Below are 14,764 nucleotides of genomic sequence, written 5' to 3' on the forward strand. Positions count from 1 at the left end.
TGTTACATCTAAGAGAAGGAGGGGGGACGGTAAGTGGGGCATTTCCTATGAGAGAGGTCCCACCTACCTTTGTGCCCAAAGTGGAGGTTCCCGCAGTGGGCAATGTAGCGGCGCAGGTAACACCAGCCCATTACACCGCCCAATATGTGCATGTCCCGTTTTCCAGACAGGAGGTGAACAACATAAAACAGACGATTCCTGATATAAGAAAGAATCCTGCAGGGTTTTACAAGGAAGTAGAGTCCTGCCTACAATCATCTGTGCTTACCATGGGTGATATAGACCTAATATTCCCGGTGATCCTGCCAGCAGATATATGGAAACAAATAAGGAAGGTAGATGACCCAACAGCCTTTGGTGCCACATGGGCGGACTTGATAAAAGAAGATAGAAATAAAGCAGTTGGAGGGACACCAGGAGCGAACCTGGCGGCGTTACCAGCACGTATAGTACAGAAGTTAAAAACAATTGTCCCAGAGAAAAGAATCCAATGGAACAAATTGACTGCATGTGTACAAGGCAAAGATGAGTTGGCTACAGAATATTTTAATAGATTTGAAGAAGTATTCACAGACTTCAGTGGGCAGGATGTGCGTTCGGAAGCAGGAAAGAGGTTATTTGTTGACAAATATGTGAGGGGGTTAAAACTTCCAATTCAGAATCTAATAATGACATCAGAGAGTGCATGGCAAGCAAAAACGTTGGGCGAAGTATTACATATGGCCCAATATTATGAGCGCAGAGTGACTGCAGGAAAAGAAAAAGAAGAGAGGGATAGGGTAAATCTAAAGACACGAGTATTAATGCAGCAAGTAGTGGGACATAATAGAGGGCGAGGGAACGCACTAGGAAGGAGTAATTCGAATATGCATGGGGGAACAGTGGGACCGAATCAGTGTGCATATTGTAAAGAGGAAGGACATTGGCGAGCGCAATGCTCACATCTACAGAATAGAAATGGGTCTGGTCAGAGGAGACGGCCTAGAGGACAGCCAGGAGCAAATGGACCAAATAGGAGTAGTATGCAGCAGCATCATAATAACGGAGGTAATCAAAACCAAGGCCAAAACCAAAATGCCCCAAACCAGAGTCAGGGACAGCAAAATCAACAATATGGAAATCAGAGTGGGGGAAATAGAGGGAAGAGTGGAAATGTTTTCGATACACAGCCAAACACGTATTACAGTAATGGTAATGATTACACATCGGACGATGTGTTATTTCCCCAATAGGACAGCCCAGGACAGGGGTCGGAACCAGTGTCTATTCCCGTGAATCAGAGAGGACCCTACGTAGAAATGAGAGTCAGGAATGAGGAGCACCACTTTATTGTAGATACAGGAGCACAGAAGTGTTCAATAGACCATCACTTGGTTCCGGATATACCACTGTCAGGGCAAAAGAATATTTCCGTAGGGTTCACAGGTACACCAGTCATAAACCCAGTGTCCAAACCAGTCCCAGTTACCATAGGACCATTTACTGAACATTGTCCTTTCCTTCTAACAGAAAATTGTGGAGAAAATTTGTTGGGATTAAATTTGTTGAAAAAACTAGGTTCTGTTATACATTGCACGGCAGACAGAGTGTTTCTAACGATATGGCCACACGATGCCCCTGTGTCAGAATTCATGTCTGAAGCGTTACCAGGAGAAGTAAGTAAAGTACCAACCTGTATATGGGCAATGCATGACAACGATGTGGGATGTTTAAAGATAGAGCCAGTAAAGATTATTTTGAAAGAAGGTGTTACCCTACCGCAAATACCCCAATACAAGATTTTGGTTGAAGGTGAGAAAGGATTGAAGAGTATTGTTACAGATTTGGTGAAATTAGGGGTAATCGAGGAAATCACAGGCAGTACATGCAACAGCCCAATTCTTCCGGTTTATAAACAAGGAGGTAATGAGGTACCATACCGTTTCATAATTGATCTACGCGCATTGAATAAGGTAGTAGATCCGCAATTTCCTCTAGTGCCAGACGTCACTACAATATTGACAATGATAGCTGTTTCAGAAGAATATTTTAGTGTAGAAGATTTGAAAAACGCATTCTTTAGTATTCCAGTGGACAAGAACAGTAGATATTTGTTCGCGTTCACATTAGGAGGACGATCATTTACATTTACGCGGATTCCGCAAGGGTACACGGAAAGTCCAAGTATTTACAGTAGAGCATTAAAAGAGCAGCTAGACATGCTGGAATTACCCGTGGGTTGTGTACTCTTGCAATACATAGACGATCTATTGCTAGCTGCAGACACAGAGGAGATTTGTAAAGAAAGCACTGTATTACTACTGTCACACCTAGCGGCACATGGCCATAAAGCTAGTTTGAAGAAATTTCAGTATAATCGAAAGGAGGTGGCTTATTTGGGCTACCTACTTTCGAAAGGAGGGAGAAGACTAACGCCAGAACGCATAGAAAGTATTTCTTGTATGCCTATTCCAAAGACACAAAAAGGAGTCAGAGCCATAATAGGCATGGCTTCATATTGCCGACAATGGATTGGTAATTTTGCATTAATTGTGAAACCATTAGTGAATTTAACTAGAAAGGATGCGGTTATGCCTTTGCAGTGGGATGAGGAATGTCAGAAAGCATTTGATGGATTGAAAACTGCATTATGCTCGGCTCCAGTTTAGGATACGCCGAACTATGAGAACATTTTTAGACTATTTGTGTGTGAAAGTCAAGGATGTGCATTGGCGGTTTTGACACAGGAACAAGGTGGAAGAAATAGGCTGTGCAGCTATTTTTCTTCTCTGCTGGACCCTGTAGCGCGCGCACTACCACGATGTTTGCGATCTGTCGCGGCAGCTGCTATGTCAGTGAAACAAACGGAAGGGATGGTATTGGGGAACACTTTAATTCTGATGGTGCCACATGCCATAGACGTTCTATTAAATAGGACACCGACGCAACACCTCACCTCTGCTAGATTGACAAGATATGAGATTATCTTGCTCGCGCCCCATATCCAAATTTTGAGGTGTAGCGCTTTGAATCCTGCAGAATTAATGCCACTAACCATAAAAGAAATTGGGAAGAATGAATCACCCCCCCACGATTGCTTAATGGTCACTGAGGAAGAAACCAAGGGAAGAGTTGATTTAAGTGATATTCCACAGAAAGAGCCGGATGGAGAGTTATTTTGTGACGGCTCATGTTTTAAATTACCAGGTGGCACGACAACTGCCGCGTACGCTATCACTACCCTAGAGTGTGTTGTAGAAAATAAAAGAATCCCCTATAATTCAGCACAAGCCGCGGAAATAATAGCATTGACCAGAGACTGCGAAAAATTTGAATGTGAATATATATACTGATAGTCAGTATGCTTTTGGAGTGGTTCATAACTTTGGTCGACTCTGGGCTGAGAGAGGGTTTCTGACATCACATGGTGCCAGAATTCAACACGGCCCTTTGATTGTACGATTGCTGTCTGCACTCACGTTTCCAAAGCGCCTAGCAATGGTGAAATGCGAGGCACATAAAAAAAGTAACATGCAAAGTAGGAGAGGGAAACGCGTTTGCAGACAGAATTGCAAAACAAACTGCCATTGATTTGAATACCAAGATGATGACGGTTCAGACAGAGGAAGTACCTTGTATGATAGAAGATGGAGTTGCGACTGTCAAAGAAATGCAGGCCGAGGCTACGGCCGATGAAATACAGGGATGGGCAGAGGGATCTGCTGAGTTGGATCTGGAGGGTCGTTGGGTGGACAAGGGAACTAGAAACTGGATGTTGCCAAATTCGTATGTGACTGCAATGGTCGCAATGGCCCACAGCCCTACGGACATCTGTGCCAATAAAATAATACAGCACCTTTCTACAGTTTGGCAGAATGTAAACATAAAAAAGAATGCAGAAAGGTTGGTGCAGAACTGCATTACGTGTTTGCAACACAATGTAGGAAAGGGAACAGTGACTCCAACAGGCAGTTTTGGCCCGCCCTCCATGCCATTTGAGGTAATTCATTTTGATTTCATAGAGATGGGGAGGTGCCAAAACTTGAAATACGTCTTGGTGGTGGTCTGTGCATTCAGTAAGTGAGTGGAGGCATATCCTTTGAAAGATTGCACAGCAATGAGTATGGCAAAAGTAATGTTGAAGGAGTACTTTTCCAGATTTGGCTTGCCCCGAGTCCTATGGTCTCATAATGAACCGCATTTTGTGGGTGCAGTGGTATTACAGATATGTGCTGGTCTCCAGATTGATGAGATTCCATAGTTCAAGGCATCTGAGTTCTGCCGGTCTTGTGGAGAGGCACAACGGGATTCTTAAATCAAAGATTAGCAAGATTTGTGAGGGAAGCAAGTTGAGTTGGGTGGATGCATTACCAATGTTTGGTGCGCACCTCAGCCAAAACGACTTACTTAGTGAGATAGAACATCCTGTGCTGAATACTTATTGTGGCCTTTTAATGCAGAAATTGCATTTGATTCATCAGCAGGTGCAGGAGGCATTACCAGTGAGATACACCGGTCCGAGGCACGCGCTGGAGCCAGGAGACTGTGTACTGCTAAAGAACTTTGAAAGAAAGTCATCGTTAGCACCCAGGTGGCGCGGGCCCCATCAAGCACTTTTGGCGACGCAGACGGCAATACGGGTGGATGGAAGGAAGTCGTGGATCCATGCCACCCATGCCAAGAAGATTCCAACTGTACTGAAAGACTTGCCTGACACTGATGACCGGAAAGAGACAGCGGTCCCAGAAACGAAAGAAACTGTTGCCAGTAAGCTGCCACCTAATCTGCCAAAACGAGAAGTGAAACTCGAAACAAAGCCTGAGACGATTGCCAAAGAGGGGGAAGGGCAAAGAGTGCCCCAACGTTGCCCAGCAAAATCGACATCACTGCTGACCGACGCGAAATCTGCCTTGCAGATACCAGCAAAACCAAATCGTGTACCCCTTTGGCGCCCACCAGCACTTGCCAGCACGCCAAAGAACGGATCTGCATCATTGGCGCGGCGCACACCAGCACCTGCAGTAGCGCCACAGGCTGACTTCAAGCCTGAATCTGAAAGTGCGCCGGCACTGTTCACGGATCATACGATACCAGGAGCAAGGCGATACAACCTGCAGCCTCGGGAGACAAAGTGATCCACAGTTCTTTTTGGTGTATATGTCAACCTCTGGTTCAGCTCATGGACGGAGAAGGAACCAGAGGTGTAGAGGAGAGAAGCGTGAGAATTGTGCAAGTCGGACAATTCAAGACTCGCGGCTCCTCGTTGCGATCATAAAAAGTACACGTGTCCTGAACCAGAACGGACAAACTGGGGGCACATTGTACTATGGCAAGTGAGATAACAGATTAACAGTACATGTGTCTTGAACCAGAGGGACAAGCTGGGTGCACATGATACTAAGGCGATAAGATAACTGATCAAAGGTCCTCTGAGCAGTAAAAGAGGGGACAAGTGATCTCGCTTAAAAACGAATAATCGAATCCAGGCTAAAAAGGACAGGCAAAACTGAACTGTGACAATTCCATTGAACTTATTAACATCAGAGCAAGCGCGACGAAGAGAGATATCCACAACGAACTGTGATAAAAAAGAAGGACGACGACGAGAAACATGCCGGGACCGGTTCCAGCCTCCTCCTGCACCACCACCGCTGAGAATGAGTCAGTTATAAAGACTATAAGCTTAAGAAAAACGCATGGTAAAACAAATTGTATGCTGGTACTAACGATAATAATGTGCTTTATGAGCGTGGTAGCACCAATATCGACAGCTCTAATATTATGGTGGGTAGAAACAATACACCCATTAGAAATGTTTTTACCAATAAGTAATATATCCACTACTGAAAGCCTGGTTCAGGTGATCACTTATACCCTACCCCCAATGGAAGAAAAACACAGGGAAGGTTTTGGAAATAACACCTTACTGCTGATAATGAACATGACACATGCAATCCTGAAGAAAACAAACTGCTGGGTATGTGCCCATTTACCACAGCATGCCGGGAAAGGAATAGGGTGGTATGCACAGCCATTACCATTAAGTTCTGAATGTAGTGCATCATTAGGTGAAAAGTTCTATGGGAAATGGAATGAGACTAATACGGGTCAATTAGACAGAACCAACATGAATGAGTTTGAGGAGATAATAATGAAGCCTGTGGGTTGTTCCATTTTCCATAAAGCACAAGTAATAGCCCCAGAGCCCACGAGGAAAAGTACACGAAAGATAACACGACAAAATAGACGAGATAGATTGTCCCCACCAGAAAAAACATCTGTAATGACGTTTCGAGTAAGACCAGAAGGGGACAAAGATGCAATTTTCCCCATCTTACATGGTGAATTATAGCCCAAGAACTGTCCCTTTTTGTCTAAAAAATAAAGGCTCTTTTTCAGTCGGAACATATACTGGTTGTATGAATACAGTGGTACTAAAATGGGAAATAGAACCAGTATACGTAGGTGATCCAGTTTATTTTATATGTGGAGAGAAAGCATACCCTTGGTTGCCCAGAAACTGGGGAGGTACATGTTACCTAGGGCTACTGTTCCCAGGAGTATTCCTCTTAGAAACAGCAGCCATGGCCAGATTACCCAGAACTAGAGTCAAAAGGACTGACGAAGGTGTTTTAATAGCAACTGATGTAGCGAAATCATTCATTCCATTCTTAGGACAGATAGTGAACTCCTATAATATAAGGCAACTGTCCAGAATCCGAAAGAATACAATAAACACAACAACAGATATATTATTTAACATGACGTTGGAAGAAAGAGGAATCAGGTTAATGACGCTGCAAAATAGAATGGCTCTCGATGTGATCCTGGTTGATCGTGGGGGAATTTGCAAAATAGTGGGATCAGCATGTTGCGTTTATGTCGATGACTATTCCCCCACGATCTTTGAAGCAATAAAGAAAATGCACGTTCTAAGCTCTGAACTCCCTACTAGAGAAGGGAGCTGGGGAATAGGATCCTAGTTTTGGGGAATACTATGATCTTGGGGATGGAAGTTGATCTCAATATTAGTAGTGGTGTTCGGAATATTCTTACGTGCTGTTGTTGTATACATTGTTTACCCATAGTTTGCGCTGAGGTAACTGAGGGATGTACGGAAGGATTGATGCATATGATAACAAAGAAAAAACAACCTCATGATCAAACTAGCCCAGACCCAAACGAGATTCATCATCACTAGAGGAGGTTTCAATAAACAGATGAGACGTTTGGCATACGCCCAAAGGAGGGTTTGTCAGTCTAGAAATACGGATACCTCTACTTTGAAACCGCAAACACATTTTGGTGGCCGTGGGCCAACCGTCTCATGCACGATATGACAAAATATAGGTTTTCGAGTTTGCCAATGAACGGCCATTTTGATGTAACAAGAATCGCCATTTTGTTTTCTAACCATTGCTCATTGCTTTCTGTACCTATTGCTTCGCAGTATATTTTCCGCTTACACTGCTCGACTGTGAAACATTGTTGTCTGTATGTGAAAAGGACAAGGCCGCAGGGCCGTGAGGATAACAGGAGTTTGCTGAAACACAAACGTAGGCAGCGGCAGGAAGAATGCCCGGCTCCCTCCCGAATGTAGCCTTGAAGCAGAGCTGTAGGGCATTTAATCATTTCACAGCTGCCAGCCAGACTCGTTATATGGTAGAATGTGTTAGAATAATACCGCTAAAGTCTTGAATTATGCTTTTCTTACGGCCCCCCTTTGCTGAGCCCGCTAGAGCATGTCGGCTCCCAGAACGCGAATAGCACCTGATAGATAGCAAGGCCCAGAATGCAACTCCCCCCGTATGTAGTTCGCTTCCAAGAACAGAAGCGCCGTGTTCTATTCAATAACCGAAAGATGCCTTCGCACTCACAAATTGCAAATTGTTACTAGAATAGATGTTTGAAGGTGTCATAGTGGTCGGAGATGTCCATCATCACACCAAGTTCAAAGAAACCCAATAAAGGGGGGTGTTAAACATGTCATAGCTGATTGTTTGATATGCATTTTGTATATATGTAACTGATGTACGTAATTCGCTCTCTTGCGTCCCTCGAGGTCTAGAGATACACGTCGTGGGGCGTGAGACCGAGTTGGCCAACTGAGACTTTTGCTTTGCAATAAAACCCTAGCTTTGGGAATACAACCTCGTGTCTGGCGTCTCTATCGTGTGTGGTGACTCGCCTTGTTTCCATAGACGTCAGGGTCCCCTAGGGGCCCCTTTCACTACCAGCACTTGACACCTGATGCCTGCACTTACCATTGCAACTGCCACCAGCTGGCTGCACTTTATTTAATGTTCCTATTTATTGTTTCTATTTACTTACTATTTATCCTATGTAGTGATGTACTGCACTTCCCCTCCCCCTTGCCCCTCACACTTTTCCCCTTCCCCACCTCCCCTTGCGGGATCTCAATGCCACCTGGCCTAGTAAGATCGTTGTCTCTGCCTTCCCTCTGTTCCCCTCCCTTGCATTGTTGCGCCTTGAAACACTTGTGTATAGGCGCGTTATAAATGCCATATCATATCATACTACCAAGAAACACAGGCAATTGGGGTGGGGACATCCGTTAGGGGAATCCACTGACAGTCTTTCAACAGTAACAAAAACGTTAGAAACCAAATTACAAAAATATCCCTGAGTTTGTGGAATTATTAAAACCATTCATAACACCTATATCCTGAAACATATATTCCAAATTCCTTCCAGCATACCTTCGGACCTGATCTCCCTCAACAAACTCAATGTTTTTGCTAAATGTATGAACTCGCAACAAAACACATTTCCTTCCCAGAACCTGTTACTGGAAAATCTACAGTTGTTTCTTGCATGGGCAAAGAAGTCCTTTTTGAAGTGGTCATCAGGTGAGTCTTCTGGGGCTGTACAGGACAACTAAATAAATATATGTGCTCACAGGTTGAATATTCCATAATTAGTTAGCGCACCTCTATTTTTGTATTCAACACCCTTAAAACCTCAAATCACTATCATCTGAATACTGGCAACGTCACAATCCCAGATATCTATGGAAATTAATGAACATGGTGGAACAATAAACAGATGGGTTGTCTTAAAGCATGTGGTCAAAGCTAATTTCTAATTCCTTTGATTTTGTTTGTTACGCTTTAATTATTCTTTATTAACACCCACTTCCTTGACACTCAATTCAGTCTCCCCCACCAGTAATCTGTTCACCACATTCTGAAGTGTCCTAAAAGTTACATGGACAAGCAACCTCTGAATAAATAAATACAATAGGTAAATAAAGTACATTGTATACCTGGAAGCTCCAAGCAGGGAAAGCAGACGATAGTGGGGTAAACTGGAGGATGCAACATGAGCTAAAATTCCAAACAGTCTTTCAGCCATTACTAAATCATTTGGCGTCACCTACGGAACAGAGAATATGACAAAACAGCAATTATTTTAAATGTCTTAAAAGCTGCAACATAACTGCAAAGATATCAAAATATCAAGGCTTGTGGCAGGTTAAGTATACTCATTTGATAGCGCTTCCTCCATGACCTGTCTTCTTTCATATCATGACTTAACAAATGCCACATATTTGAGCCAATTATTACTAAAGCAACATTTAAAATACTCTAAACCCATACAGAAATGAGAAAAGTTAACCAATTTGCAAATTCCAACTATGGAAGAAAAGACATAGACGTAGGAAAACCTGTTCACCGTGAGCTGGGTAACGCCTTAAAGTGATTGCATGATAATTTGGGTTATGTTTGAAACTTTGCAGGGAAAGCCTCCATACCTCTTCACATGAGGTGTCACTCATAAGAAACTGTTCTGTGTGAGACAGGCGTGGTATCAAGAGAGACACCGACACAGACCGTTGATGAAAATACTGAAGGTTGGTGTAATGCCTATCTTGCCCTATCGCTACTTGGGTTTTCCCTTAACTGATGTTTCTAAGGATGGTTGATGTCAGTAAGTCCCAAAACAAAATGTGTCTGTGTCAAACCTATGCTTGCCCTCACTCTTGACACAAAATGTTGTGTAGGGGTTCTCTAAAAGAAAATAGTGTTCCAAAAAGAAGTTTAAAACAAGGCTGGGGCAGGTGGCCTTCTCGTCAGGTTTAGTTTTGCCAGTTCAAAATAGTTCAACTCAAACAGTGCCCTTAGATTCTTCAAGGCACAGTTCCTCGACTTTAAAAGAAATCAGTTCACAAAAGTAATTCAAATCAAAACGTGCCCTAGACTCTTCAAGGCACTGTCCTTTGTTTCAAACCAAATCTATTCACACATGTTCATGGGTTCTCTTGGAGGATACCTTCCCCAAGCTTAAGCCCCTCTGGCTCTGCAATTTTACCAAAGGTAAGCTGATTCTCTTGGGGCTCCCTTCCCCAAGCTTCCTCAAGCTCACAGTTCCAGGGTTCCCTTCCCCAACCTTATGCTCTTCTGGTTTCACAGTTTCACAAAACACAAAAAATCAGCTTCTTAGGATGTACTTTTCCAAGGTACATCTCTCTCCCTTGGATTCAAACAATCTTTCAAAACACTTTAGGGATTTTTCCCCCTTCCCCCCTTCACTTTTCAGTATAGCTCCCCCTTTTTCCACCTTCACATAAGTGGCTTTCAACACTGCTGTATATCGGAGACTTTTGAGAATGCTTAGCTTTACTTTCCCCAATACGCGACCACTCTGATACTTAGTTTCACTTTCTTCCTTCTTTTCCTTCACCTGCTTGATATTGCTTTGGCTGTGCCTCCTGCACACTGTACTTTGCTTTCCTCCTGTGCTTCTTGCACACTTTACTTACATACAGTTTCCTTTGCTTTCCTCCTGTGCTTCCTACACACTTTTACTTTGACTGTTTTTTTTCATTGCTTCAGTCCAATGCATCTTGCATGCTTGACTTTCCACGTCTTTCACTCTAGTGCCACTTGCACACTTCCGCTTTATTTCCAACTGCTTTTCTTTATTGCTTATTGCTTTTTTTGTTTTCCTTGCCGATTGCACACTTCAAAACTGTCTTTCCTTCCAGTGCTACTCGGCATGCTTCAAAACTGTCTTTCTCCTGCTTCAGACTCACGCACACACTGGGTATTTCATGCTGCTAGAAACGCACTGGTAAGCGCAATGCTGCTAACAATGTCCGCTTCACCTTTGAGGTCAGGGTCTCACTGCCTGCCCCTCTGACAATCCTGGGGTCTGTATCCCGCCTAGGGAAAACAAGCACTTTGCCACACCACCAACATGACTCTGGGTACCCTCCAGGGTCTGAAATTCTGGCTCCTTGATAACACGGCTCCCTTGCCACGCTCCTACCCTCACCAAACAACGGATCACTGTCTCGGCGTCCTGTTCTCCACCAGATGACTCTGGGCTTCTCTGCTGCAACTTCCTGGCATTCTTCTCCCATGGCTCTTTTACTTTCTTTAGCCAAGCTCCACACAAAAAGGGATCTCCCTGCTGGACTCAGCCATGCAGCCTCCCTGTTGCTCTCCTAGCTGCTGCTCTCTGTTCTGCTGTGTGCTCGGCCTTCTATACACCTGAGCCTGTCAAGCGGTTTCAGGGGTGAGTCCTTGGCCTCCCTTGCCCGACTCCAATCAGGCCCATTATTGGGACATGCCTGACTCTTAGGTCTTCTCTTCTCAGTACTAGAGTGGTGTGTATAGTTGTTGTCAAGTGCCTGATCTCGTTAGAGGGACATGGTGATGGTGTGCTGCAGTGTGCCGCTCTAGTCATTTTCCTCCTCTCAGTGCTATAGACACATGTCCCACAGGTAATCTGCATTACTCTCGGATGTCTCTTCCTCGTCTCAGTATGTGGTGGAAATGGGGAAGGGAGGACGGGATAGGACTTATAATAGCCCGTAAAGGCTGAAGGAGAGTAGGATGATGGATAATTGGGAAAGAGGGACTACCTTGTCTCGCCTTCTGGCATTCTCTTTCCAATCCCCAGAAACCCTCCACTCAGGTGATCCTCCTTTGCTTGTCTGCCCCCAGGGTCGGGATCCAAAAAGGATAGCCCTTCCCTGGCCACCTAAACAGAGGATCCCAGGGGAATAGGTGTGAGAATGCCATCAGGTTTCTCACATCTGACATCATAAAATGTTCTTAATATTCAATTTACCTTTCTTTAAAAGGTCATTCCTTTTTGTTGCTATTGTCAAGTCAATAATGTATATCTATCCATCAATGCATGTATATAAAGAGCTGAGGATGTCTCTGGGAAATGGTTGCAAGCACATCCTTTCAGCACTATATGGCAGTGCAGCTCAATAGACGGCAGCCTGGTTGAAATTAGAATCTTCAATATATATCCCGGCATGGTTCAAAGTACAAAAAGACATAGTACAGGATCCGCTAAATCGCTATACGTTCTGCGGTGCAAAGCAGGTACAGCAAGCACCCCTCTCCACCTTCTTTAAAAAGGCTTCTAATTTTATGCTCTTCCTGTCTGTCTTTGTTCTTTATGTTTAAGAGTGATTTCCTTTAATTATATTGGCCATGCGTATTAGCATTCTCTTAAGTTCCACAAAGCCATGGTTATGTTTCCCGACCACAACTAGCAAGATTTCTTTTTTAATGCACTGAATGAAGTGTGTTTGCTAATCCTCTTAACTAAGTAGCTATGACGTAATGGCATAATACACAAGAATAAATACACAATCATTTCCAGAATGCAAAATGATCACGCTGAATCAAATAAACAGAGATCAGGGAAGGCAAGTGACAGCAAAAAGGGTCTAAAATAATAAAGGTCAAAAGGAGTAACATGAAGCAGATAAATGAAGAAGGATATGGTGAGGCAGGACCATGGATTCACTTAAAAAGGATAGTTTAGGTAGAAAACAATGGGCAGTCAATGAAAAGAAAGAGGTTAGGGGAAAATGTGAGAGAAACATCAAAGTTTTAAAAGCAGCTGGCCTACTGTATCCATAACAAAGGGGAAGGGCAATTGAGGAAGCAGTCAAAACAACAGAGTAAAATAGTAGTCAAGGTGTGGAAAGATAATATAAGAATACTTATGTACATAGTGCGGAAATCAAATCAATCAATGGCAATTTTAATTGTTGGTTGACACAATCATGCTTCAAATGTGCAGTTTGACTTTTTTCTTCTGTTCGAAGGTGTTGGCGGGGGAGGGCATTTATTTACATTTTAAAATGAACTAACTGAGATGAGTCTGGCACAGGCAGAGAAAAACCTGGTGTGGAGCATTCGAAAACCTGACTATCGACTTCAAGAAGGACACTGACAGAAAAGCTTAAAGTTTTGCCTTTTTCCATATTATTTTTTTTTGTGTTAAATGTCATCAGATTTACAGAAATATGCACATAACATGGGTATTTATATCAAGTACTCAAAACGCATTTCATGCCTTTCCATCATGCTAGATATTATCATATAATTCCAGACAAGATTCAGAGAAGATGCCAGCTATTGACATCCTATGCGGAGTACACTCATGTTATATAACAACAATTGCCATAAAATTCATATTATTTTCCATGTTTTTCCATCAAATACAATGCACTTGAATGATATGCGTAAAGCACAGAAGACTTCCTCTATGGATTCTACCATCTCTACAGTCTAACATCAAAAAGAGTAAAAATAAAAACAATAAAAGCGCTCACCTGTGACACAGGGCCAGCCTGCACTTCCTAAATTCAAATCCAGATAGCCCTGCATTCTTTGTCGATAATTTGTGAACCATTGAATGGGGCAAAAATAACCGCAATTATTGGAGCGCTTACAGGCAGGTGCACATGGCATGAAGCAAACAGTTACCCAATGTAGTTGATCATCTTCGCAAGAATGATAGGATGAGCTGTAGTCTGTTCTTGGGATTAAAAATTCATAAATCAGTAAATTAATTTACTGTGGCCTGAAGTCACCCTTGATGGATATTGAGTACTTGGAAATGTAGGAGACAGCAGAAATTTGAGAAGATAATAGATCAAAGGTAACACATAGGCCCTCATTACGACCCTGGCGGAGTGGGTTTACGCCAGCGGTATTCGCGGCGGACCCTTCCGCCCTACTACGAGTTCCCGTAGCGCCATGGAGCCGTTTTCCGCCTGGTTTTTCCGGGCGGAGAAATCCATGGCGCTACGGGACCTTGTTGTTAATTACGCCACCGTAATTTACGGTGGCGTAATTAACGCCTTCCCCACTCCCATTATACCCTATGGGGCAAAAATGGGAATGGGGAAGGGTAAAATGGGGATTGGGGATTTACCGCCCCGCCAAGGTCGGAATGGGGCGGTAAATCCGCCAACCCCCATGGCGGTATTGGCAGCTTTCCGCCGTGCTCCATGGTGCATATTGCACCACGATCTCCGCCAGGGTCGTAATGAGGGCCATAGTCTGCAAGAAGTAGTATTAGTATTATTAGTAGTTCAAAAGACGTCCCATTGGGTTGGAGGAAAAATGAAAGCAGGGGGCAGAGGAACATTGTGCAGCACAGTCAAGCATGTGTGTTAAGTGTGACAGAGTGACTACAGATAAACAGAGACCTGTGGACTAAGAAAGTGTTTGAAACTAAATGCTACTTTATTCTACAACAAACAGGAGTTGGATTGGGACAAAGTGGTCAATACAAATGGATGATTCTCCTTAAACAAGTGTGGGATAAGGATAACAGAACAAGTGTTCCTGTGCCAGTCTATGTAATGCTGGGCTCCTTGTGAGAGAGAGCAAAGTTCAACAACAGTTTATAGTCTGGCTGGTTGGCTTCTGTTGATCCTGAAAACAAAGTCCTTCACAGTCCGAGGTGTCTGGGTCCCTGAGACTTGGGTTTTCAGTTCAAA

The 14,764-nt window shown here is 43.5% G+C and overlaps 1 protein-coding gene across 1 annotated transcript in view; it reads right to left on the reverse strand.

Annotated features, from left to right (window-relative positions):
- LRRC49 (leucine rich repeat containing 49) overlaps positions 1-14,764 on the reverse strand; it is a 1,414,487-nt gene that overhangs the window by 51,880 nt on the left and 1,347,843 nt on the right. The window contains exon 15 of the mRNA XM_069624757.1: positions 9,266-9,375. Coding sequence (XP_069480858.1) covers positions 9,266-9,375 — 110 coding nt within the window. The remainder of the gene's footprint in view (positions 1-9,265; positions 9,376-14,764) is intronic.

This window comes from Ambystoma mexicanum, chromosome 11 (genome assembly GCF_040938575.1).
Source record: "Ambystoma mexicanum isolate Mex_15411 chromosome 11, UKY_AmexF1_1, whole genome shotgun sequence".
Lineage (NCBI taxonomy): Eukaryota > Metazoa > Chordata > Amphibia > Caudata > Ambystomatidae > Ambystoma > Ambystoma mexicanum.